Here is a 27,813-nt window from a genome sequence, read left to right on the forward strand (position 1 = left end):
TCCTAACCACTGAACCACCAGGGAAGTTCCAAATTTTGCTAGATTTGTCCAAAAAATTGACCTTATAACTGAGAAAGTCTATTTCATACAGGCTTTATATCTTTTCCTGCTAAGCACTATTCATTCCATAAGTCAATTCTGTTGGTCCCAGAGAACTGTGGCCATTTCCTATTCCCACTCATCTTATCTTTTCTAGTTCTTCTATTTACTCTGCCATCTGAAGTGAAGGATGGGCGAGCAAAATTCTTTTTTCTCCCACTCCAGGAAACTAACTTGGCCCTAGGGCTCACAGTTCTTTGTCATTTCAATCCCATGTTGTGCTGTAACCTGTTGTCTATGCCTCAGAAACAGATTAAAAAATACCCCATATCAAGCTGGACCAAGAAGCACAGAAGCCATAGGGCACAAGACTATGGAAAGAGGTTTCAAGATCAGTGCTCCCCAATGGAGGCTTAGCACAAGCCACAGAAGAGAAGCATAAAAAGAATCCTGAAGGATTGGACAAGGGCCTTGACTTCATCCAGAGACATCAGTGGGCTGGGATCCAGTAATGGGTTGGTTATATGTTCCACAGGTAAGCAATCTCAAAAGCAGGAGTGTGAGCGCTTTTTATTCTGTGCTAGAGAAAACAGTGTCTCTGAGGAGCATCTGGGAGTAGCTAAGGACTCTAGAAAGACAGGCAAGACTTCCTTAGTATGTTGTGCCTTTTTGCTGACCTGCCCCATATACCTAAAATCCATGGTAGATCCTAAGTCTAGAGAACCTTCCCTGAAAGAAAGGAGGGTGTAGGATTCCCAGAAACTGTCTTCCACTCAGACAAGGAAGGCCAGTGCCCAATGGATTGGAGCCAGGATTCCCTTGTTAACAGTAGCCATGCCTGTCAACATGAGCTTCAGTTATCTGACCCTTACGGTGGAGTCTCTGACTGTATAACTCTGTGTCAAAGATGCTGCCGCCACAGGCGCTCCTTCCAAGGTAACACTAGGAAACTACTCTCCGAGTCCATCCTCAGCAGTTGAGATGGTGACAAGTTAACTGAAAAGCCCCCTTAGCTTCTTCCTCTTGACTTTCAACAGCTGAGGTTTCTGCATAGGGCCTGAAGAGACCTAGAAAAAAAAAGGAATCCAAGTTAATAGCGGTTTTGAACAGTTGCACTTAAGTTAGGAAAAGAATTTCCTTGCTCCCATGGCTCTGGCTAAGAAGGGGGTTTTGATGTCCATGTCAGGCTGTGAATGCGATAGAAGAGTCTATGAATGAGAGGCACACCGCATCCCTTTTCCCCTAGGGAAAAACTTTATAGACCATCACTGGAAGTGCAATAAGGCTGAAAGGGTGCCAAGGTCCATCATTCAGAAGAACTGCAGAGAGACGACAGCAAGGGAACATGGAAAAGACCATGACTCTCCATCTAGAAATCCACAATCCACAATTTGGACGCCAGGTCACAAATATCCCCCCATGTTGGGTTAAGGCAGGGTCAACTAGGTGACAATTCCAGGGACCACCAGCTTGGGAGCTATGGATGCAGATTCTCCCAACTCTTTTTTTTTTTTTTTATTCGTTTATCTGGCCGTGCAAGGTCTTAGTTGCGGCACATGGGGTCTTCAGTCTTCACTGCGGCACAGAGGATCTTTAGCTGCAGCCTGTGGAATCTTTTAGTTACAGTGAGTGGGGTCTTCAGTTGCAGCATGCAAACTCTTAGCCGCAGCATGTAGGATCTAGTTATCTGATCAGGGATCTAACCTGGGCCCCCTGCATTAGGAGTGAGAAGTCTTAGCCACTGGCCCACCAGGAAATTCCCCAGACACTCTCAACTCCTGAAATGCTATCTAGGAAGCTGCTCATGACTTACTGTGGGCTCTGTCTCAGGTCCGGGGAGGGATGGTGTTGAGGAGACGGGCTCTTCTAGCTGGTTCAAACGTTGGTTATCAGTTCCCTGTGAGAAAGCACTGCTTGAGGTGTGGGGATCTCCTGAAACCAGAAAGATCAAAGGAAGATAGTGCTAAATGCCTTCTTCTTACCAGGAAGGCATTAGCATTTACAAAGCATTCTGATAAAGGCCTGGCCTTGGTTGTTGTGGTTGTTTAGTCACTAAGTCATGTCTAACTCTTTGCAACCCCGTGGACTGTAGCATCCCAGGCCCTTCTGTCCAAGCCTTGGTACTAGAATGTAAACAGACACAAATTCACTTCCAATTAACTTTTGGAAAGCTGTTTCTACTGTGAATATTCCCCAGGCCAATTGTAACCATGTAGGACAAGAGTCTCTGTGACTCAAAACAGCTAACTGTTCTCTGTATTGCCTGTCACATCTCAGGTAAGGGGATTAACTTTTTTTCCTGGTTCTCTAATTCTCCATTGGGTGGCATCACTGATTCAATGGGCATGAACTTGGGCAAACTCCAGGAGATGGTGAGGGACAGGGAAGCCCGGTGTGCTGCAGTCCATGACGTTGCATGTGAAGAGTTGGACACAACTTGGTGACTGAACAACAACAAAATTCTCCTAGGCATGTAGACTAGTCCTAATAAAACTTTCTATAGTGATAGAATGAATACTTGTGATCTGTGTTGTTCAACCTGGTAGCCACTGGTCATATGTGGCTACTGAGCACCTGAAATGTACAAATGAGATGAGCTTTTCATTTTATTTAATTTTTATTTATTTAAATGTAAATGGTCACTATTGCCTAGAGCTACCATAATGGACAGCACAAACCTAGACCCTAAATCTAACCCCAGGGAGACCAACACCTCTAGAGCTACGTACCAGTGTCATGATGCTTCTGTCCCACCTGGATCGCTTGTCTGGTAACTGCCATATACATACTCTGCAGATTTGCGATGAAGGGTCTTCCATCACCAACACTGCATGCCTCTGGTAGTTTCTACAGGGGAGAGGAGATGCTATCATGGGTTACATGGGATTGCTAGGGAAAAACTCAATATCCCACTGGCATTAACCCCAAAAGAGTTTATATACAAAAGTTAGATCCAATATGGGGCTTCCCTAGTGGCTCAGTTCAGTTCAGTCACTCAGTCCTGTCTGACTCTTTGTAACCCCAGGGCCTGCAGCACGCCAGGCTTCCCTGTCCATCACCAACTCCCGGAGCTTGCTCAAACTCATGTCCATCAAATTGGTGATGCCATCCAACCATCTCATCCTCTGTCGTCCCCTTCTCCTTCTGCCTTCAATCTTTCCCAGCATCAGGGTCTTTGCTAATAAGTAAGTTCTTCGAATCAGGTAGCCAAAGTATTGGAGTTTCAGCATCAGCATCAGTCCTTTCAATGAACATTCAGGACTGATTTCCTTTAGGATTGACTGGTTTGATCCCCTTGCAGTCCAAGGGACTCTCAAGAGTCTTCTCCAACACCACAGTTCAAAAGCATCAATTCTTCGGTGCTCAGCTTTCTTTATAGTCCGACTTTCACATCCACACATGACTACTGGAAAAACCATAGCTTTGACTAGATGGAAATTGTCAGCAAAGCAATATCTCTGCTTTTTAATATGCTATCTAGGTTGGTTATAGCTCAGATGGTAAAGCTATGGCTTAGATGGTAAAGAATCCTCCTGCAATGCAGGAGACCAGAATTCGATCCCTGGGTCAGGAAGACCCCCTGGAGAAGGGAATGGTTACCCACTCTTCTATTCTTGCCTGCAGAATTCCACAGACAGAGGAACTTGGTGGGCTACAGTCCATGGGGTTGCGAAGAGTCGGAAATGACTGAACAACTAACACACTAGATCCAATACAGACATACATAGCCAAACCCGTTGGGACTGATATAAAGACCTCTTGGGAGGTCGTCTCTTCTGAAAGGCAACTCCAAACGAATATTTTTATTTCTCTCAATACTTACATCTGTTATGCCTCCCCATGAATACCTCATAGGTTTGTAGGTTCTCGCCTCCAAAAGGATAACCTTTTAGAGAACGTTCTTAGAAAATCACACTCTTTAAATTATCCCTGAGTTGTAGGTTACTATATTATTTATTTATCTGGCTGCATCTGGTCTTAGTTGTCATGTGGGATCTCCCATTGTAGTGCATGGACTCTCTAGTTGTGGCGCATACCGGCTCAGCAATTGCAGTGCACAGCCTTAACTGCTGCATGCCATGTAAGATCTTAGTTCCCTGACCAGGGATGGAACCCCCATCCTCTGCATTGCAAGGAAGATTGTTAATCACTGGACCACCAAGGAAGTTCCCAGACTACTATTTTAATCAAATTTACTCTGAAACTTCTACACTGGAGAGAAAAAAGAATGAAATCAAGGAAAAGGGAAAAAGAGCAAAATGGAAATGACAGACTGAAAGACAGGAATAAATGATGGATAATGATGTTCAGTCAAAGGAGGTGGGAGAAACAAAGTTTACAAAGTTGGGAGGCTTGCCTGCCATTTTACATTACTTATGCAATCCCATTGTGCTTTACTATAATCAGTGAACTCCCCATAGGGGTGATATTCTCCCCCCAGGGAGGAGCAAATTTGCTTTTGGTGGGAGGGATAAAAACATCGTACTCTTTTCATGTAATTGCACAGATACACAAACAGTACATGAACAGAGTTCTGGTATACCCACGGTATTACCATTCTCTTAGGGGAGATAATTAGGGGGAAATGTCTTAAAAGGTTCCTCTGGAAGTTGATGATGAAAAAAAGTTGAGAAACCCTGCCATAATCACACCATATTTATCTGTTTCCTTCACTATGGAAGGAACTCTGAGTTTACATTCACAGCAAAATGTTTTGCCTAGTTCAAGTTTCATACACTTGGCTGAACTGAATTTAAGTAATGGCTGAAAACTGAAGAAAGTACAATCAAAATGAGATGAAAGAGTATGGTGTCCAGTGGACCTAAACCTGGCTGTACTTTAGGATCTGGGAAAAGGCCCAGAGCCACTTCATCTGTCCTTGTGCATGCAGATTGTCATGGTTCCCAGTCAGGTGAGCAGGTCTCAAAGGAAAGCCATGCCAGCAGCTCACATGGGAATAAACCCGAGAATCTTGGATTGCCCACATCTCACATCGAGGGCACTTCTGTTGTGCTATAAAAACATGCATTTCTGCAAACCCACGGTGGGAGAAGGATGGAAGAGAGAGTGGGAGAAGCAGTGAAGTAGTTGCTGAACCATGGTCAAGATTACACAGCTCTTTCCCCCAAGCATGGTGGTAGCTGAAAAACTGGTTGATTCCAGGAAAGATTTCTACTCCATAGATTTCTATTCCAACCCAACCTGCAAAACACTGTGTCAGTCTTGACCTTTCACTGGAAACCACAGACAGTGAATCAGGAGCTGCATGCAGACTCTGCTTCCAGCAGCAATCACACTCAGAGTGTAATGTCCTCTTCAGCAGCATTCCCTAAGGAATGAACTGAAATAGGTCACGGACCTCTGCCTCACCTCATTTTCGTTCCTAAGTTCAGCTCTCCAACCCCCAAGCCATCTGCTCCAGCAGAAATCCTCTATCCCATGGCCAGAGAGCCCTGACAGCAGAGAGACAAACAGGTGTTCTCTGTCCTCACATCTCATGTCTCTGGGATGTCCCTTCATGCTGCGCAGGAAGCATGGCCTCTCTTAGAGTCACCCACACATGGCTGGGTGGGCACTGTGCTGTCTGTACAAAAAAGCCAGCCGGAATCTAGGTAGTCCATGGGGGCATCTTCTCCTGCCCTTTCTACAGAACTAAACAGACTCATACAATTTCCAGAGTGACCTTTAACCAGTGCATGTATTTAGTCTCAAAAGAAAGGGCAAGAAATAAAAGGCCATTCAAGCTATTGCTGTCCTGGAACTAAGTCCAAATCCAGAACCTGTATCTTAGCCCTTCCTCCAACCTTCCCCTTCTCAGAGAGATCTGATCCTGCAGCTTCTGCCAAAGGTCATCCCATCTGAGTATCCCTTCTCAGAAAAGCACTAGGAAGAGAACACATATTTACTATGTGCTAGACACTGTTCTAGGGCTTCCCTGGTGGCTCAGCTGGTCAAGAATCTGTCTGTAACGCAGGAGACCCTGGTTCAATCCCTGGGTTGGGAAGATCCCCTGGAGAAGGATATGGCAACCCACTCCAGTTTTCTTGCCTGGAGAATCCCTACAGACAGAGGAGCCTGGCGGGCTACAGTCCCTGGTGTCACAAAGAGTTGGACACGACTGAGCGACTAAGCACAGCACAGACACTGTTCTAAGTGTTTAAATGTTCAATCCATTTTGTCTTATTCACTGCTATCTCCCTGGCACCTAGAACAATCTGGCTCACAGGAGTGGCTCAGTAACCACGTGTGAATGAATGGACATGGTAGGCATGAGGATGACCCTACCCTGCTGAGAAGTTACTCAGTCACAGCTAGTAACTGGTGGGACAGGATTAGAATCCAGACCATGAGGCTTCAGGGCCCTCACATATAACAACTACCCTAGGGACCTCTCTGAAGCATAGAATTTCAGTCCAATGGACAATACAACCTTCCCTAGGATTACAGGCCCTTATTCCTGGCATCACAGATCATCTGTATATATTCCCTTCCAGCTCAGAAACAAGATCCCTTGGGGGACAAGGAAAAGAAAAAAGCGAGCAGATAACAAGGAGGCAACTGGCCCTACCTGGGACCCTCAGAAGGCTGAAGGGTCACACCCATAATCCTGTTCTATCTGTTCCCCATCATCAAGGATTCCTTGGGCATCATTCTCAGAATATTCGAGGGAAGAGTTGGTGAGGCCTGAGCCTGGGAAGGAGAAACATTATTTCCCTGGGCAGGACAATGGTAGGGGTGAGCTGGGGCAAGCAGCAGAGATCAAAGGGAGAAGCTGGAGTCAGGACTAAGAAAAGCAAACAGCGGTGCCTCCTGCTATAGTACACTTGAGCCAGGAGCAAGGTGTACCAGCCACGAGCGGGTCACTGCCCAGAATGGAGAGGGGAAGAAGAGCCAGGTCAGTCTACTGTATAATGTGTTCATCTGATTAATCCAGAATCAATCCTACTTGGCAAAAAGGCTACTTAGATTCTATCATGAGCCAGTTACTACAGGACTGGGGGAGGGGAAGTGGATGCAGTCCTTCCTGCCTCAGAACAGGACAGAGTTAGTACAAAGATAAATAAGTCAGAAGCCCTGCCTCCAAGAGTTTACAGTAACACATAGGAAATAGGACGATTCAGGTATCCCCCACTTTTTGTAAATTTGCTTTCTGCCACTTTGCTTTTGGCTTCCCCAGTGGCTCCACTGTTCTTGCCTGGAGAATCCCAGGGATGGGGGAGCCTGGTGGGCTGCTGTCTACGGGGTCGCACAGAGTCGGACACGACTGAAGTGACTTAGCGGTAGTAGCAGTGGCTCAGAGGTAAAGAGTCCACCTGCAAGGCAGGAGACATGGAGACCCAGGTTCGATCCCTGGGTTGGGACGATCCCCTGGAGGAGGAAATGGCAACTCACTCCAGTTTTCTTAGGAAATCCCATGGACAGAGGAGCCTGATGGGCTACAGTCCATAGGGTCGCAAAGAGCTGGACATGATTCAGCAACTAAACAACAACTTTGCTTTTAGGAAAAGCCTACATTAGTATCTGTTTTTGCTAACTAGAAGAAATCCAAAAAAGATTTTCACTTTTATGAAGAAAGGTAAGTACTTCTTCACTTTACACTATTTCAGTTTATGAAAGTTTCATAGGAATGCTCTCACTTTCAGATAGAAGGAAACTGTATGTGTTGTTGTTTTTTTTTTTCTTTCAGGCATTATGCTATAAGGGAGCTATAAACAAAGAGCAATAAGAGCCAGCGAAGAAGAAGAAAGGGACAAAGTCTCACTGAGAGTCCTGCAAAACACTTCAGAGGTGATGGAGTTAAGCCTTTGCAAGGTTAGACTTTGCAGTGGAAGTCTTTGAGGCACAAAGGTGTGAAAAGATAGGCCAGGTGGGCATGTGCTCAGTCATTCCGTTGTGTCCGACTCTTTGCGACCCCATGGACTGTAGCCCACCAGGCTCCTCTGTCCATGGGATTCTCCAGGCAAGAATACTGGAGGAGGTTGCCATTTCCCACTCCAGAGGATCTTCCCAACCTGGGAAGATCTGTGTCTTGGATCTGTGTCTCTTGCATCTCTTGCATTGGCAGGTGGATTCTTTACCATCTGAGCCACCAGGGAAGCCCATACATAGGTGGGAATATCTGATGGGAAATGAGACTGGACAGCTAATTCATAACCACCAAACTGCAAAGGACTTTATTTTCTGAATTAAGGATATGCCCATAGGAATTCCTTTTGTTTCATAAAGTGGATTTCTCTGCTCTACAACTACTTGCCGAGGCTTCCCTGACTTCGAACTGTTACTGATACAGGGTAATATAGTATTGTAGATGTCATGTTGAGTAATCAGGCGTTTCCTCTAGGTTTGCATTTCTAGGTTTTCTGCTACACTAGAACCTCTTCTCTACTTCCTGCTAGTACTATGACTAAGAGCCACATCACACTCTAGTCCCAAGAGCTCTGTCACTCTCTTACCTCCAGCCCACCAGGACTTTGGCCCCTGCTTTATGGCCATATCAAAAGCGTTAGGAAAACCAAAGTCACAGAAATCACAAAGGGCATTTGATCGTCCCTTCTTGTCCCTCTGGCGGCTCCTCTTCGTTGCTAGGCCCCAAACTTCCCTCCTGTTTAACAATAACTCCCACCTTCACTGAGTCTAAAACTCACTCCCAGTGGTCTGGAAATTCTAAGACTCCCTCCTACCCCCTGACCCCAACAGGATGTTGGAGCCATCCCAGTTACCACTTCCAATTAGAAACAAAAGGTTTGATCCGACCCTCAGACCTCACCCCCATTTCATCCACTCTTTCCTCTGAGGCTGCTTCAGAAAAAAAAAAAAACAAAAAACACAACATTTAGAAGTCTGGGTCAGGAAAGGCTGGACCTTGAGACACTGCTCACTCTACTCTATATGGACTCACAGGTGAAGTACACAGGCTTATAAGACAGAGGAGAAAGAGGAAAGGAGCAAACTGGAGCTCCCAGGACCAGCTGAGTAGGTCCTTGGTTCTGGCACAGCCCCAAGATCTGACACTGCCTGTCTCAGTATCATAACTTCCAGGGCAGGGCCCCAAACATGTGACTTCCCAAGGGTAAAAATCCTCTTCTCCCTCTTGTACAAACTTCCCTCCCTAGGGGGCCCAAGTCAGGTTAGGAAAGCATGGTGTGTGTGTTCCATCATGACTCTGCAACCCCATGGACTATAGCCCCAGGCTCTTCTGTCCATGGAATCTTCTAGGTAAGAACACTGGAGCGGGTTGCCATTTCCTATTAATTGCATCATTAGCTCCTCATAGGGGTAAGAGCACACTGGAAAACCATTCTAAGGTCTCAATTTACTCAAAAACCATTCTAAGGTCTCAATTTAAGGTCACCAAAATAAATAGAAAGGAATAAGAAAACTGGTTTAGGAAGAGAACTCCAAGGAGAAAGACTCTTTAGAACAGAATTCTTGCTTCCTCATCCATTCATTTGGCAAATATTTACTGGTTATCTACAGTATTTGGGATTATGTAGATGCTGGGGATACAGTACATTGAACAAAAGAAATAAAAATCCCTTGTCCTCCTGAAGTTTACATTCTAGAGAGGGGAGAGTAACAGTAAATATAACTAATTAAAACATATAAAGAGGAGAATGAAAAAACTGGAATGATACTCAACATTAAAAAAACTAAGATCATGGCATCCAATCCTATCTCTTCATGGCAAATAGAAGGGGGAAAAGTGGAAGCAGTGGCAGATTTTATTTTTTGGGCTCCAAAATCACTGCAGATGGTGACTGCAGCCATGAAATTAAAAGATGCTTGCTCCTTGCAAGAAAAGCTATGACAAACCTAGACAGCATAGTAAAAGGCAGAGATATCACTTTGCCAACAAAGGTCCTTATAGTCAAAGCTATAGTTTGTCCAGTAGACATGCACAGATGCGAGAGGTGGACCATAAAGAAGGCTGAGTGCTGAAGAATTGATGCTTTCAAATTGTGGTACTGGAGAAGACTTGAGGGCCCCTTGGACTGCAAGGAGATCAAACCAGTCAATCATAAAGGAGATCAACCCTGAATATTCATTGGAAGGACTGATGCTAAAATTCCAATACTTTGGTCACCTGATGCGAAGAACTGACTTGCTGGGAAAGACTGAAGGCAAAAGGGGAAGCAGGTGGCAGATGATAAGATGATTGGGTGGCATCACTGACTCAATGAACATCAAACTGAACAAACTCCAGGTTCAGAGGAGCCTGGTGTGCTACAGTCCATGGGGTTGCAATGAGTCGGACACAACTTAGCAACTGAACAACAAGCAACAATTAAAACATATACTCTTAGAGTAATGAAAATAAAAATAAACAAATGGGACCTAGTTAAATGTAAAAGCTTTCGCACAGCAAAGGAAAACATAAACAAGATGAAAAGACAATAATTGCAAATGAAGCAACTGACAAAGGATTAATTTCCAAAATATACAAGCAGCTCATGCAGCTCAAAATCTGAAAAACAAACAACCCAATCAAAAAATGGGCAGAAGACCTAAACAGACATTTCTTCAAAGAAGGCATACAGATGGCTAGTAAACACATGAAAAAATGTTTAACATCACTTATTATTAGAGAAACACAAATCAAAACTACAATGAGGTATCACCTCACACTAGTCAGAATAGCCACCATCAAAAAAATCTACTAACAATAAATGCTGGAGAGGATGTGCAGAAAAGGGAACCCTCTTGCACAGTTGGTGGGAATGTAAATTGATACAGCCACTATGGAGAACAGTATGGAGAGTTCTTAAAAAAATCAGGTATAAAAAATACCATGTAGGTTTGTGTGTGTGTGTATGCTCAGTCACATCCAACTCTTTGTGATCCCATGGGCTATAACCCACCAGCCTCTTCTGTCCCTGGAATTTTCCAGGCAAGAATACTGGAGCAGGTTGCCATTTTCTGTATGACCCAGAAATCCTACTACTGGGCATATACCCAGAGAAAACCACAATTCTAAAAGACACATGTACCCCAGTACTCATTGAAGTGCCATTTACAATAGCCAGGACATGGAAGCAACCTAGATGTCTATCGACAGATGAATAGATAATGGTACATACATACAATGGGATATTACTCAGCTATAAAAAGGAATGAATTTGAGTCAGTTCTAGTGAGGTGGATGAACCTAGAGCCTAATATACAGAGTGAGTAAGTCAGAAAGAGAAAAACAAATATTGTATATTAACTCATATATGGAATCTAGGAAGATGGTACTGATGAAGCTATTTGTGGGACAGCAATAGAGACACAGACATACAGAACAGACTTGTGGACACAGTAGGGGATGGAGAGGGTGGGACAAATGGAGAAAACAGCAGATTCAGATTGAAACTTATACATTACCATGTGTAAAACAGATAGCCAGTGGGAATCTGCTGTATGATAGTGTTCTGTGACAACCTAGAGAGGTGGGATCAGGTGGAGAGTGGGAAGGAGGTTCAAGAGGGAGGGGACATACGTATACCTATGGCTGATTCATGTTGATGTATGGCAGAAACCAATACAACAGTGTAAAGCAACTATCCTCCAACTAAAACTAAATTAAAAGAAACTCTAGGGATGTCCCTGGTGGTCCAGTGACTTAAGACTCTGCCCTCTGAATGCAGGGGGCCTGGGTTTGATCCCTGGTCAAGGAACTACTAATAGCTCCTACATGCCACAACCAAGATCCAGCGCAGCCAAATAAATTTTAAAAACCACAACATACACTCTATCAGATGGCGTCAGCACCACAGAGGAAAATAAATCAGCACAGGCAATATGGGGTCGGGGCAGGAACGTGTTGCAATTTTAAACAGTGGTCAAAGAGGGCCTCACTGTGAGGTGACACTATAAAGACGTAGGGGAAGTAAGAGAATGCTCCATGTGGCTCTCTAGACCTGGTGACCAGATTCCTCCCAGTTTGCCTGGTCAGCCTCAGTTTGCGTTTACTGTAATTTATCAGTAGAGCTCCTTTTCTCTCTTACGAGTGTCCCAATTTGAATGATAAATTAGGTGGTCCCTCTATTATCAGAGGAAGAGCATGGCAGGTATGTGGACACATGTTTGTGTGAAATCATAAGATAATACAGCATATGATCTTTTATTCTGTAAGATGGGAAGCCACTGGAGGTTATAAAGAAGAGAGTAAAACGATCTGACATACATTTTTAAAAGATCACTTTGAGTGCAGAAAGACAAGTGAGCAGATCTGTTAGGAGGCTGTTGCACTAACCAAGTGGGAGATGACAGTAGCTTGGGCCTGGGTGGCAACAGTGGATCTGATCAGATTCTGGATATATTGAAAGTACAGCTGTACATTGTCACCCTGCTTGTTTAAACTTCTATGTAGAGTACATCATGCAAAAATGCTGGGTTGGATGAAGCACAAGCTGGAATCAACATTGCTGGGAGAAATATCAATAACCTCAGATATGCAGATGACACCATCCTTATGGCAGAAAAGAGCCTCTTGATGAAAGTGAAAGAGGAGAGTGAAAAAGTTGGCTTAAAACTCAACATTCAGAAAACTAAGATCATAGCATCTGGTCCCATCACTTCATGGCAAATAGATGGGGAAATAATGGAAACAGTGATAGACTTTATTTTGGGGGCTCCAAAATCACTGCAGATGGTAACTGCAGCCATGAAATTAAAAGACGCTTGCTCCTTGGAAGAAAAGCTATGACCAACCTAGAGAGCATGTTAAAAAGCAAAGACACTACTTTGCAAAGATCCATCTAGCCAAAGCTATGGTTTTTCTAGTAGTCATGTATGGATATGAGAGTTGGACCATAAAGAGAGCTGAGCACTGAAGAATTGATGCTTTTGAACTGTGGTGTTGAAGAAGTCTCTTGAGAGTCCCATGGACTGCAAGGAGATCCAACCAGTCAATCCTAAAGGAAGGACTGATGCTGAAACTCCAATACTTTGGGTATCTGATGCAAAGAACTGACTCATTGGAAAAGATCCTGATGCTGAGAAAAAATGAAGTCAGGAGAAAAAGGGGATGACAGAGGATGAGATGGTTGGATGGCATCACTGACTCAATGGACATGGGTTTGAGCAAACTCCAGGAGATGGTGATGGACAGGGAAGCTGGGCGTGCTGCAGTCCATGGGGTTGCTGCAGCCCATCGGCATGACTGAGTGACTGAACTGGATGAATGGCTGATAGGATTCAGTGATGGATTGGGTATATAGAATGTGAGAGGAATCAAGGATAAGTCTATTCCAGGACATAAGGCAGAGGCTACAGAGTGATGATCCAGAAACCTAAAATAAAATCAGAGATAACCTGAAATGGCCCCTGGATCAATAGCACAGACACAGTGTGGATAATAAAAGGGGGAGACTGAGTAAGAAAGGTGAACCCAATGACCAATGCAAGTATCAGAAAGTTTAAAAAGAAGAAGCCCAAAGTGGCTTCTCATTCAAAGAAGAAGCAAAACTATTAGGAATTAGGACAAAAAAACTCTCTAAAAGAAAAGAGAAGTAAAAACAAGATTTAAGTTCTGGCTTTAGAGCCCCAAAGACTCAGATTTGTACCTAAGTTCTTCTATTTGTTGGCTGTGACATTTTGGGCAAGTTGTATTTAATCAATGTCTTATCTTGAGAGAGAAACAGATGGAGGGATGGGTAGATATGGGGGCTGGGAAGGGAGGACTGAGACAGACAACATCTACATCACAGAATTTGTGAAAGGATTAAAGGAGAGAGTAGAATAAATTGCCAAGAAATGCTGTCCTCTTCCTTTGCAGGACAAAGGAAGCTCAAGAAATGCCCTAATGCTCTAGGACATAGAGCAGCCAGCATCTCACCCAGTTATGAACCTCTCCCCAATGCATTCCAAAATATATGATCTTCCAACAATTCAGTGACTAGTCAAAGCTTAGGTCATGGGGATACAGCTAGGTCAGTAACCTAGCTCGTAACCTCTGGGGAGCTCATCGTCCACTATCACCACATAAGCCCAATCCTCAGTCTCTAGTAAGGACCAAGGTTCTGGCTTTAAACCCTGGCCTTGCCAGTTAGCAGCTATATTATTAACCTCTTTTAGCCTCTGTCTCCTCACCAGAACAATGAAGAGACCAGTATCCACTTTTATGAGGCTGTTAGAAGGACTGCATGAGATAACACATGTAAGGGTTGCCTGCTCCTTGTAAATGATGTCTCCTGACCTCCCCCCAAATGCTCTCATTGCCTCTCAAAGATCCCCCTTACTCTCCCAGTGTACAGGACCTACCCACAAGGTTAGGTTTCACTTCCATTCTCCTTACCCTCTTTTTTGGGGAGGTGGTGGGTATAAGAGTATAGAATATAGCTTCCTACTTCAGAAGCACACAAAGCACAGTTTACTCTCTGAAAAATTTTAGCTAAAGTATTCTACATGGCCCAACCTGTCCAACAACGGTTCCACCAGGAACCTTTTCTCACCATTGTTTCCTGCTCCCTAGTGAGGCCTGGGCAAGAGGCTCTGCTATGGTGTTTCCATTGTGAAGCAATGTACACTCACAAAAGGCTATTTGGAAAGTAGAAAAACATGATCTGCAGATAGGTCATCCAAATATGGGGTTTTTTAAAAATATTTTTTTAATTTATTTATGTTTGACTGCACTGGGTCTTTGTTGCTGAGTGGGCTTTCTCTAATTGTGGCGAGGAGGTGCTACTCTGTTGCAGTGCGTGGGCTTCTCATTGCAGTGGCTTCTCTTACTGCAGAGCACAGGCTCTAGGTGCATGGCTTCAGTAGCTGCAGCACAAAGGCTCAGCAGCTGTGGCTTTCGGGCCCTAAAGCTTGGGCTCAGTAGTTGTGGCCCACAGGCTTAGTTGCTCCCCCGCACTGTTGAATCTTCCTGGACCAGGGATCGAACCCATGTTCCCTGCATTGGCAGGAGGATTCCACTGCGCCACCAGGGAAGTTCCAGTAGTCATATATATATATATATATATATATATTTTTTTTTTTTAGTCATATGTTTTTGATGGGATTAATCTCACAGTTTCTTCAGAGTTTGAGGGAAAAAAAAAACAAAACAGTAATAGGGCAGAGAAAAGAGAAGTGGTGGTGATGTCTAGGTTTTTATTTTTCACTTTTTTTGGTGGCACTGTGTGGCATGTGGGATCTTGGTTCCCTGACCAGGGATTGAGCCTCTGCCCCCTGAATTGGAAGCATAGAGTTTTAACCACTGGACCACTGGGTAAGTCCCATTTAAAAAAAAAAAATTTTTATTAATGTCCAGGTTTCTAAAAGACAACCAGCTCAATCTCTGTTCGCCTCCCTTGAAACGTTTCCACAGCAGCTCACTTGGATGCAGTGTTTCAGGCGATTCCTAGCCCAAGGGGTCCCTGTGTGTGTTGACCCTCACAGAATACGCCTCTGAATTCCCTCAGTTCAGTGATCACAAACCTTGGTGACTTGGGAGAGATCCGGCACACTAAGGATACAAGGCAAGCTGCCCTTGAGATCGTCTGTGAAGTTGTTGAGACAGCTGACCTGCTCCTGTGTTTGGTCTGGTCTGGCTTTGTTGGGTCTGGGTCGCACAAGGCCCACCCTGACCACCATGCCCCACCAAGACTGACCTCGCCAGGCTCTCCTGTCGGCCTCTGGCTCCTGTGCACCCACCCCCACAGCACAGGGCTTTGCTAAGGAAAAAACACAAATAGGCCTGAACCTAATCTTCTGTTTGAGACCTTACACATTCATTATAGCTCACCTCTGTCCTCCCTACCTTTACAACTAGGTGGGAGAATGGACACATGCGTATACTCACCCATCCAAGCATGGATATAGTCCAGTCAAATCTACGTCACTATCTTATGTGGCCCGCTCTTCAAAATGGGGTCATTTTGTGCCTCACTCTCCCTCACGGAGCTGGAAATGCAACTGAGATAAAATAGGTACAGAATTCAAAACAGTTTAAGATAAAGTCTAGATTTTTCTGGTTTTGCTTAAGGAAGGCCTAGGTATCTCCCTGAACTGCACAGTCAGAAGAGAAGGGAGATGGAAAGCAAGACTATAAAGAGAGGTCCAAACAGAAAGCTTGAATTTTATTAGTAAGATTAACATTTGGGAATGCTTTAAGTGTACTAGGCACTAGGCAAAACAGTAAAAAAAAATTTTTTTTACTGTGGTAAAAGTCACATACTATAAAATATACTATTTTAACCATATTTAACTATACAAATCAGTGGCACTAAGTACACTCACACTGTTGTATAACTCTCATTTATGTATAACATACGTGTATACATACAAATATATAACATACATTTCCTGAAATTTTTACCTTCCTAAACAGAAACTCTGTCCCCATTAAACAATGACTCCCCATTCCACCCCCCAACCCCACCGCCCCCACCCCGTCTCCTCCCAGGCATCTACCAGTGTACCTTCTGACTCTATGAATTTGACTATTCCAGGTACCTAGTATAAGTGGAATTAAATAATACTTGTCCGCACCTAATGTATATTGGGATGCCTTTTCAAAGTTAATACATGTCCTACAAAGCACTTTAATGTGTTATTTTAATTAATCTTCACAGTAAACCTATTAAGTAATCTTTTAATCTAATAATCAGTCTCATTAATTTATACAGGAAAAAAGAAAGGCTCAGAGAGGTTATGAAACTTGACCAACGCCACAGCTAGAGAGTAGCAGAATGGGGCAGCAAAAGGCCCAGGAAGCTGAACCTCAGAACATACACACACTTGCACCACTCCACTATGTGGCTTCTTAAAAATCACCCCTGGAGGAGGATCCCACATACCTTGGAGCAACTAGGCCCGTGTGCAACAACCATTGAGCCTGGGAGCCCTAGAGCCCACGGTCTTCAAGAAGAGAGCCCTCCCCAGTGAGAGGCCTACACGCTGCAACTAGAGAGCAGCTCCCGTTTGTCAAAACTAGAGAAAAGCCTTCGCAGCAATGAAGACCCAGCACACCCAAAAATGAATAAATAAAATAATATTTTTAAAAAATCACCCCCAGAAATAGCCATGTGTCCCTCCCATCCCCCACCTGCCATTCCCCAGGAGGAGCTTGGTCCCCCCTGGTTCTGAGACTCATAGTACTAAAATGTACCTCTTTTGCCTTCTTTCTTAAATCTCCAAATAGCCCAAGAGACTGACAGAGGGGAAAGACAAAACACCCTCCAAAGAAGAAACACCTTACTTATTAACTCCTTGACTGTCCTCTAATGGGACTAGAAAATCAGAGAAATGAATCTCTGGTACGGGGAGGCTCTCAACTCTAAATCTCCTTTTCAAATAAGTACAGCCCCTCAAAGTCATAGCAGGAAGGCCCCTCAGCTCTGCCCCCAAAAGAAAAATAATGGTAAAGGGAGTGGAAGTGAAGGTGGGGGCAGGGGCCGCTGCTCTCATAAGAGCCCTTTGTGGTGGTGCCTCTGAAAGGAGGTTTTGCTAGACAAGGTGGAACTTCTCAAGGTGACAAGCAAATGGTACAGCCTAAGCGGTGACCCTTTGCTCGCTCCATAACCACCCCCTCCCCTCTGGAGAGCCGGAGCCTAAACTGTCCCTGAAGCCCCACCCAGCCCCAGCACAAACCCCGGCTTTCTAACTAACAAGCAGCAAAGGGGCTGGAGTAGGGGGGGACGTGAGTGGTTTCCTGGGGGGAGGAATCCTCAGAGCCCCTCAGAAAATGCAGCAGCAACTCTCATTCCTTCTCTCTCTACTCCCACTCCTTCTCCAGGAAGAACAAGCAGCTCCTGTCAGCTCTGGCTCGGGGCGGGGGCACCGACCCGCCTCTCCAGGACAACCAGTCTGAAGGACAGTTTAGCCCCCCTCTCAAGTCAGCCGCCTCACCATCCTTTCTCCAAATGGAAATGAAATGAGGAGGTGAGAACCAAAAAGAAAAAAGCATCAGGCCTAATGACAGAAAGAAAATCACAGCCATACAGCAGGCATCTGACTGAAGTGCGTGACCCTTGCACTGTGCCCCCAGCACCCCGCAGGAGCACATATTTCATTTTCCCCCTGTTTTAGCGGGGAAGAGAGGACAGTCAGCTGGGTCTGCAGGGCACAGAGGTGATTTAGAGGACCTGGCAGTTAGTATCATCTGTAGGACCTCTACCACCAGAGGGATTCTCTTTCACTCCCCATTACATGCTTGACAGCTGGGAACACAGATCACGGCGGCTGTGATCTCAGGGCCTCCCCACCCCCACCCCGCCCATCCTCTGCACCTCTTGAAATCTTCCTCTACAGGGTGATGCACCGTCCCATAACACACACATACACACACACACGCGCACACACACATGCGTGTTCATGATAAGGGCCTGACCTTCATGACCTTAGGTAGGCAAAGATTTCTTAACAGGACATAAATCATAAGAAAAGATTGATAAATTGAACTATATCAAAGTTAGGAACTTCTGTTCATCAGAAGATACAATTTAGAGAGTAAAAAAGCAAGCTCTCAAGTGGGAGAAGATATTTGTAAAACATATAATCAACAAAGGACTGACTCATTTTCAGAATATTTGAAGAACTCCGAGAAATTAATTGGAAAAAGTCAAATAACCCAACAGAAAATTGACAAAAGGCTTGGTCATAGCTAAATGATCCATAATGACATAAAAATGTTCAGAACCTCATTAGTTACTGGGGGAGTTAAAAAGCCACAATAGGATACCACTACACATGCACTATAAATGGCTAAAAGGAAAAGGCAGATAATACGAGTGTTGGCAAGGATGTGGTACAAACCAGAACTCTTATATATTGTGTGTGTGCGTATAAATTAATGTAGTCACTTTGGAAAACTGCTTAGCGGTATCTATGAAATCTAAATATATGCGTAACTATGAAGCATCCAGGGCTTCCCAGTTAGTTCAGTTGGTAAAGAATCAGTCTCACCAATGCAGGAGACCCAGGTTTAATCCTTGGGTGGGGACAATCCCCTGGAGAAGGAAATGGCAACCCACTCCAGTATTCTTGCCTGGAAAATCCCATGGACAAAGGAGCCTGGTGGGCTATAGTCCATGGGGTCACCAAGAGTCAGACATGACTTAGTGACGGATGAATAAATTGTGGTACAGTCTTACAATAAAATACAAAAATGAAAATTAACAAAGTACTATCAACATGGATGAATTTCAAAAAAATTTTGTTGAGTGAAAGAAGTCAGACACAAAAGAGTATAGACCATATAATTCCACAAACAGACAAAATTAACCAATCGTATTAGAAGTCAGGACAGTGACCCTTTGGAGACAGTAGGTACTGAGTACCAGGAATTTTCTAGTTCCTGATTTGGGTGCTGGTTACACAACTATGTTCATGCTGTAATTCTTCAAGCTCTTTGTTTACGACAGAGGCTCTTTTCTATACGCATCTTATGCTTTTATTTTAAAAGTTTACTAATAGGAGAAAAACAATTTGGCAACTCCCCTGAAAGTTAAATAATAGAGTCACTATATGACCGAGCAATTGCACTCCTAGGTATATACCCAAGAGAATTGAAAATGTATGTTCATACAGAACTTATACACAAATGTTCATAGCAGCTTTATTCATAACAACCCCAAAGTGGAAAACAACCCAACTGTCCATGGATGAATAAACTGATGTGGTATATCCAACTGATGAATGAGTAAACAAATGTGGTATATCCATATAAAGAGATATTATTCTGCCATAAAAAGGAATAAAGTAGATACTTGCTTCAATAGATGCACCTTGAAAACAATGCTAAGTGAGAGAAGTCAGACACAGAAGACCATATATTGTATGATTCCATTTGTATGAAACATTTAGGAGAGGTGACTCCAAACAGAGATAGAAAGTAGATTAGTGTTTTCCAAGAATGGGGCAGTAGGGAATGGAAAATGACTGCAAGTGGGTACACTGTTTCTTTTGGGGGGGGGTGATAAAAAGGTCCTGGAGGTAGATAGCAGTTGTAGTTATACAGTCTTATGATTATTGTAAAAGCACAGAATTGTACATTTTCATTGTATATATTTTTGGTAAATATTATGGTATGTGAACCATACCCCAATTTTTCAAAACAAAACTGTTATTTTTATTTTTTAGAAAAGATAAAGTCTCGGGGAGGGAGGAGGGCGGAGGGTTCAGGATGGGGAACACAGGTATACCTGTGGCGGATTCATTTCGATATTTGGCAAAACTAATACAATATTGTAAAGTTTAAAAATAAAATTAAATTAAAAAAAAAAAGAAAAGATAAAGTCTCTATTCTCCCACTCTCCTCTGTCTATTCTCTGTTACTTCTTTCAGGAATAGACTCTCAGCCTCCCAACAGGCAGGCCTGGACAACTGTCAAAGGATTTTTTTTTTCTCTTTCAAAAGACTTTAACAGTAGATTCTTGCCTAGTGGCCAAGTGACTGGCATTAGCACCAAATGGGGACAGAGGATGGGCTCTAGAGTCACGTAGGCTTAGCCTTGGAAATAAGCCCACCACTTACATATTTTTGGCTAAGTGTCTTTATATTTTTTTTAAGATTTTTTTCTTTAATGGGGACCATTTTTCAAGTCTTTACTGAATTTGTTCCAATGTTGTTTGTCTTGTGTTTTGCTTTTTTTGGCCACAAGGCATGTGGACCTTGGTTCCCCCACCAGGGATCGAATCCACACCCCTTGCACTGGAAGGCAAAGTCTTAACCACTGGACCTCCAGGGAAGTCCCCTTTTCCATGATTTTGGATAAGTGTCTTAATCTCTTTGAGCCTCAATTTTCTTTCTATAAAATGAGTAGAATAATTCCTATCAATCAGGGTTGTTGCAAGGATTGTTAAATGAGATCATGTATGTAACATATTAATTCCACTCACCTGAAGTTCTAAGCAACCTCAGCTACTTGAATACAACCAACGTGAAAAGTGAAAGTGAAGTCGCTCAGTCGTGTTCAATTCTTTGAGACCCCGTGGACTGTAGCCTACCAGGCTCCTCCATCCATGGGATTCTCCAGGCAAGAATACTGGAGTGGGTTGTCATTTCCTTCTCCAGGGGATCTTCCCAACCCAGGGATCAAACCCAGGTCTCCCGCATTGCAGGCAGACGCTCTACCCTCTGAGACACCAGGGAAGCCAGGAGCACTTCAATTTGGCAAAACACTCAGATCCCAAGTCCATCACTTTATCTTTCTAAGCTTTAATTTCTCCAACTTCAGAATGGGAATAAGAATACTGCCTGCATTTTAGAGTAATTTTGAGGATTAAATGAAGTAATGTATGTGAAGTGCTCACCAACACTTTGCACATAGAAAAGTGTTAGTCACTCAGTCATACCCAATCCTTTGCGACCCCATGGACTGTAGCCCACTAGGCTTCTCTGTCCATAAAATTCTCCAGGCAAGAATACTGGAGTGGGTTGCCATTCCCTTCTCCTGGGGACTTTGCTGACCCAGGGATTGAACCCGGGTCTCTCACATTGCAGGGGGATTCTTTACCATCTGAGCTACCAGGGAAGCCCAGAAAGTACTCACTAAATATTAACTGTTATTATTAAGTCATTAAACAAAAAAACTGTTGACTGTGCCAGATCGTATGCTGTGTCCTAAGGATAAGAAAGAGTTCTCTGCCTTCAAGGAGCTCATAGTCTGGTTGGGGAGTCAGTCACATAAACAAATAATTGTTCTCATTGCTGGGCACACACTGGAGTCTTTGACTGCCAGTCAGAAACACTAGGTCTGAGGCATTATAAAATCAAGCTGGATATGTGAAGAACGGGGGTAGAGTGGGGGCAGTGGTGAACAGACTAACCATGAATCAACAGTAGACCCCTTCTTTTTTCTACAAACAGCCTACAAGAATCTAGATAAACAGGCAGGCAGACTTTGACTTCCTTCTAAGCATTAATACCAACCAGGCAGGGGCTTATGGGCATCTCCTATGTATCTATCTCCCCTACTCTTCAAGTGGCTGGTTCTTTCTCATCTTTAAGATCTCAGTTTAATGGCACCTCTCCTGGCACCCTTACCTAAAGTATTTGTTCTTAGAGCACTCTATTCTTTTTCCTCAAAACAGTCATAATAAATTTCAATTATTTGTTTACTTGTTTCCTATCTCTCCCAGTAGATTGTAAACTCCTAGAGTTCAGGTTCATTCAGCAAATATTCACTGAGTACCTCTATGTGCCAGGCTCTGAAGTACGCACTGGGAATTCAGCTTGGGGATAGAGACATGGCTGCTGCCCTCATAGAGCTTATAGTCTATATTTGCTGCAGATCTTTGGGATGGACGTTTATCCCAATCCTGGCTGAGAACCTCTTCAGACTAGCCCAGTCAGGAATGAGTCCTGGGCTGCCAGTCTCTCACTGAGTCCAGAAACAAGAGGCTGCAACTCTAGGGACATCTTATCCTTTTGCAGTCCCAGATTCCCATGCTCACAGCCCAGCTGAGGTTAAGTGAAGCCAAACAACACAACCTCAGAGCCATTCCAGCAAATTCTCTCCTTGTAAAGCTACTCCTATCAGCATTTGGGACTAGGGGATCAGGGTCACAACCATCTCCTGCTATTAAAGGATTGAGACCATGTATGTGTATGTATGTGTTTGCATACACACCTTGTTCATTTAATAAAGAATCTGAAGCAGATTTTAAAATAATTCTTTCCATTTTATTATCTCCCAGTCCTGGAAAACAGTGTTCCCTTGGCCTATTCCCAGAGAATTTGCTGCTGACTCTATTAACTAAAGCCTCGTGGAGCATCCCTTGCTCACGCTCAGGCTGGCTTTTGCAAGAAGCCACCTTGGGATGGTCAGGTTTAATGTTAAAGAAGCTCAGACTACTGGAAGCAGGCATAGTGAGAATCTTGGAGCACTGAATTTGAAAAGTGCTGAGGACTCTAGTTATTCCTTCTCTGTAGGACTTAAAAGGAGACTCTCACCTCCCTATCCCTACCTCCCACCGCACCCCACCCCAGACATACATCCTTTGCCAGAACCAACTGTTCTTGCTTTTAGAATGCTTACATGTACATCTTTATTAACACATTAAATTATAAGCTCTCACAGTGGATCAAATAGCCACCAGAATTTCAAACAGTGATGAGCATAAACTATATTTCACAATATCTGTAAACTATAAAATGATCTGTGATTTCTTTTGGTGACAAAGTCACAAAAACTGCTAATGACATGGTGATTTTCTGCATATATTTGTTTAGTTTTTTAATTGAAATACAGTTCATTTACAATAATTGTGCTAGTTTCAGGTTACAGCAAAGTGATCAGATATAGATAGATAGATATTCAGATTATTTTCCACTGTAGGTTAAGATATTGAATATAGTTCCATGTGCTATACAGTAAATCCTTATTGTTTATCTATTTTATGTATAGTAGTTTGTAACTGTTAATCTCATACTCCTAATTTACCCCTCCTACCCTCTGTTTCTCCTTTGATAGCCCGTAAATTTGTCTTCTATCTTTGAGTCTGTTTCTGTTTTGTATATGAAAAGTAAAAGTGGCTCAGTCAAGTCTGACTCTTTGCGACCCCACGGACTGCAGCCTGCCAGGCTCCTCTGCCCATGGAATTCTCCAGGCCAGAATACTGGAGTGGGTAGTTGTTCCCTTCTCCAGGGGATCTTCCCAACCCAGGAATCGAACTCAGGTCTCCTGCAATGCAGGCGGATTCTTTACCATCTGAGCCACCAGGGAAGATTCTATACGTAAGTGATACATGATGTTTGTCTTTTTTGTGTGTGGCTAATATTGCAATATATATGTATGTGTGTGTGTGTGTATATATATGATGTTTTCTTAAACCAATGATCTGTTGATAGGCACTTAGGTTGTTTCCATGCCTTGGCTATTGTAAATAATGCTGCTATGAACAGTGGGGTGCATATATCTTCTTGAATTACATTTTTCCTCTTTTTGGAATATATGCCCAGGAGTGGGATTGCTGGGTCATATGGTAGCTTTATTTTTAGTTTTTCTAGGGAATCTCCATACTGTTTTCCACAATGCTGCTGCTGCTGCTAAATCGCTTCAGTCATGTCCGACTCTGTTTTCCACAATAGCTACACCTATTTACATTCCCACTAACAGTGTAGAAGGGTTCCCTTTTCCCAACACCCTCTCCAATATTTATCATTTGTAGGCTTTTTGATGATAACCATTCTAACCTTGCTTATGTTTATAATAGAAAGAAATGCTAAATTTCAGTTACAGGTTAATGAAAATAAAGATGCAACTTTCCTCCTATCCAATTCACAGAACTCTGAATCCTAAGCATGAATTCTCAAAGGATTCATGGACCAGGGTGAAAAACTTCTGCTATAAAGATTCTCATTGGGTAACAGTGCTTGCTTACTTATCAACAGAAAGACCACGCAGACCTAGTCAGAGGAACAAGGCAAGCCAAAGCCACACGTCAGTCAATAACTTTTAGGATCGGAAACAAACCAGGCAGCAGGTCACTGTGAGGTGCAGAGATGGGAGGATCTGGAGATCTCGGGGAAAGACACTGCCTTTCCGGTTTCTGTGAAAGTTTCTGTGTCGTCGTTGTTGCTGTTCACTCAGTCATGTCCGACTCTCTGAGACCCCATGCACTGTGGCATGGAGGCTTCCCTGTCCTTTACCATCTCCCGAAGCTTGCTCAAACTCACGTCCATTGAGTCAGTGATGCCATCCAACCATCTCATCCTGAAATTAGGTACTGACACATCTTCTTGTGCCTTTTCACTAAATTTCCTTTTTACTTAAACTAATTGAGGGAATTTTTTTCTTTACAATTAACTACTGAGATAATCCTTTAAACAAATGAGTGTACCGAACCATGTTTATAATACATTGTGTTTATTTGTATACATTAACATCCTACTGGATTATGAATTCCTTTAGAGCCCAGAGTATGTATAACCTTAATTCTGTAAAGCCCATGGCTGCTAATGTACACAAACCCACTATAGCAGATACTGACAATATCAAAGCCTCTGAGGAGGAGGGAAACATGCCTTTCTTCTTCCTATGTGGCTAAACCTGGCAGGCAAACCTGGGCAGTTTACAGAGTGAGCTCGTAGGAGCCTGATGAAATGGATTAGGATGACAAATCACCGAAGACGTTTTGGTATCATCTGAATCATTGTAGAGCTCTAGGTTTAGGGAGGGCAAAAGCAAGAAAAAGGTATAAATGGCCAGAAGAAGAAACCAAAGTTGTCAGAAGGCCTCTTAGAAGATGTGTCTTTAAGCGATATTCCATTTTATTGAGGGGGAAAACTGAGGGGGATAAGTTGTGTCCTGAACAACTTTCCTATTACAAAAGCAATGCTGATGGTCAACACTTAACTCCCCCTGGACAGATGTAGGCCTGGGGCCACTTCTGTGAAGAAGAGAACAGAATGACCTCCAAGGCATCTCCCATTGCTCTTCCCACTGTTTTTCATCCCACTGGGGGAAAAGAGGAAAGGAGAAGTGCGGGGACAAGGGACTGAATGTTACTGTCAATTGTTTAAAAATTCAGATGGTATTTGTTTTATTATCCTTTATATACCTCTCAAGGGGCTTCCCTAGTAGCTCAGCTGGTAAAGAATCCACCTGCAATGCAGGAGACCCTGGTTCGTTGGGTTGGGAAGGGATAGGTTACCCTTTCCAGTACTCTTGGGCTTCCCTGGTGGCTCAGATGGTAAAGAATCTGCCTGCAATGTGGGGGACCTGGGTGCGATCCCTGGGTTGGCAAGCTCCCTTGGAGGAGGGCATGGAAACCCACTCCTGTATTCTTGCCTGAAGAATCCCCATGGACAGAGGAGCCTGGAGGGCTATAGTCCAAGGAGGCAAAAAGAGTCGTACACGACTGAGCAACTAACAGCACAGCATACCTTATATATATCATATATTTTCTAATAACATTTTATAGTAAGAGTATTGAAAAGATAGTGAAAACCAAATCAAATCAAATATCCAAATGAAAAAGTAAAAAATACTTAACATAACACTGCATCAAAGTCCAAGCATAGTAAACCCATTGGGAGACATGTTCTTCAGACTTGTACCAGTGCCTGGCACCCCTGGACTCTAAGTTTCAAGATGGGCACAGATTCCAAGAAGTCTGAGGTTCTAAGAAAAAAATTCTGGATTCAAAGTCATTTTCCAGAAAATCAAGAGGCCTAGGAGGCCTCAGGGTTAGAAAGCTGAAGTGCTAGCAGGTTAATTGCTAGCCCTCAGTTTCTTGCTACCAGTTCAGCTCACAACAAAATACTCACAACAGGGCACCTGCCTAATGCATGGCTGGGGTGGTGATGGAGGGTGTGACCCAAAGTTGTCCAATGATGACTCTGCAATCCAGTGTCTGGGGAAAACTAAGCAGGCCTAACGAGGATTAAAGAGATATCAGTAAAAGATGGAATACTGGGAGAAAAGCAGAGGTTAAAAGATGCACTTCAATCAGACCACAACTCAGGAGTGTGGTCATGCTATGGTGGAGTCGAGGGTGATGGTGGGAGAAGGGGGCTGAAAAAAGAGAGAAGAATGACTCTATGGGGGGATCAAGGCAGGCTTGATTAGGAGGGAATTTTCCTAAATGGATATAATCAGGCTTGAGGCTAAAAGCTGTTTCCTGAGGCTTTCTAGTCCCTCAGCCTGGGGTTTTTGCACTCCTTGTCTGCTTTCCCGGGTGTAGACCAGGGACTCATTTCTAGGTACAGTACATCTCATACTCCTTAGGATACAGGTTTCATTGAGGAGGAGAGAAAGCCCTAGTTACCTTATTAAGTGTTTCCTAACTGATACACTCTCCACTTCCTTGCAGGAAGCCATAATCTTGTGGGTTTAAGGTTCCCACTGAGTTTGCTAAACCCTTACCCTCAGGTTCACTTAGGAGGCGAGAATAGACAGCCCTGACACCAGGCTGACCCAAGGGAATAGAACAGCTACTTCAGGGTTCATCTCCAGGTGAGGGGATGAAGGAAGGACCAAATCTAAGCTCTGGTTACAGGGCAGTGGGAACACCTGCTGATCATAAAACATTATCTGTCAAGGCTTTGGCCCTCCAACCCACAGAAACACAGGAAGAGGGTAGGAGAGGAATTTTATTCCTTCTGATACCCACCCCAGAGAATAACAATCCCCATCCCCCACTCCATCCCAAAGGCCACCAGCCACAGTAGAAGAGCACCAAAGGGAGGGTCTAAAAGAAAAGATTGACCAAGGGTTGTGAAAGGCTGTACTAGTCCCTTTCTAGAAAGGAAAGGTGGGCAGTGGATATGAGACAAAAGCTAAGGAAACACTTGGCCAAATCAGCTTTCTTCCTTCCCCACTTCCACTGAGTTTAGTTCCAGAGTGGCTTTTTAAGACTTGTGGGAGCACAAAGCAGAGGAAATATTCAATTCGAACAGGTTGAGTTTGAGAGGTCTATTAGACATTTAAGTGGAAATGTTGAACGAGCAATTGGAAACACAGGCGGGGGGTTTAAGAAAATCCAGGCTGGAGATACACATGTAAAGATGGTGTTTAAAGCCATGAGATGGAATGCAATCGCCAATAAGAGTGAATGTGGGTAGAGAAGAGGACCAAGGACTGAGCCCCAGAGAGAGTGCAGAAGAGAAGGAATCAGCAAAGGAGGTGTGAGGAAGTAACCAAGAAGCTGAAGATAAAGCCAAGAAAGGGCACAGCTCTGGAAGCTAAAGGAAGACAGTGTGTCGAGAAAGACTGGATGACCAACTATATCAAACACTTCCTGTAGATCAAAAAAGATGAGGACCTAGAACTCACTATTGGATTTTGCAAGGAGACAGTCAGCAATGACCTTTGCAAGAACAGCTTCAGTAGAGGAGGAAGTCAAAACCCCACTGAAATGG

The 27,813-nt window shown here is 43.7% G+C and overlaps 1 protein-coding gene across 2 annotated transcripts in view; it reads right to left on the bottom strand.

Annotated features, from left to right (window-relative positions):
* Nucleotides 1–592: 592 nt before the first annotated feature.
* The window catches only part of NHEJ1 (non-homologous end joining factor 1), a 92,248-nt gene continuing 65,027 nt past the window's right edge, over nt 593–27,813 (bottom strand). For both annotated transcript variants that reach the window (XM_019976996.2, XM_019976994.2), the window contains exons 6-8: nt 2,769–2,886; nt 1,853–1,971; nt 593–1,106 (exon numbers count right to left, since the gene is read on the bottom strand). In XM_019976996.2, coding sequence (XP_019832555.1) covers nt 1,032–1,106; nt 1,853–1,971; nt 2,769–2,886 — 312 coding nt within the window. In that variant the 3' untranslated portion in view covers nt 593–1,031. The remainder of the gene's footprint in view (nt 1,107–1,852; nt 1,972–2,768; nt 2,887–27,813) is intronic.

This window comes from Bos indicus, chromosome 2 (genome assembly GCF_029378745.1).
Source record: "Bos indicus isolate NIAB-ARS_2022 breed Sahiwal x Tharparkar chromosome 2, NIAB-ARS_B.indTharparkar_mat_pri_1.0, whole genome shotgun sequence".
NCBI lineage: Eukaryota > Metazoa > Chordata > Mammalia > Artiodactyla > Bovidae > Bos > Bos indicus.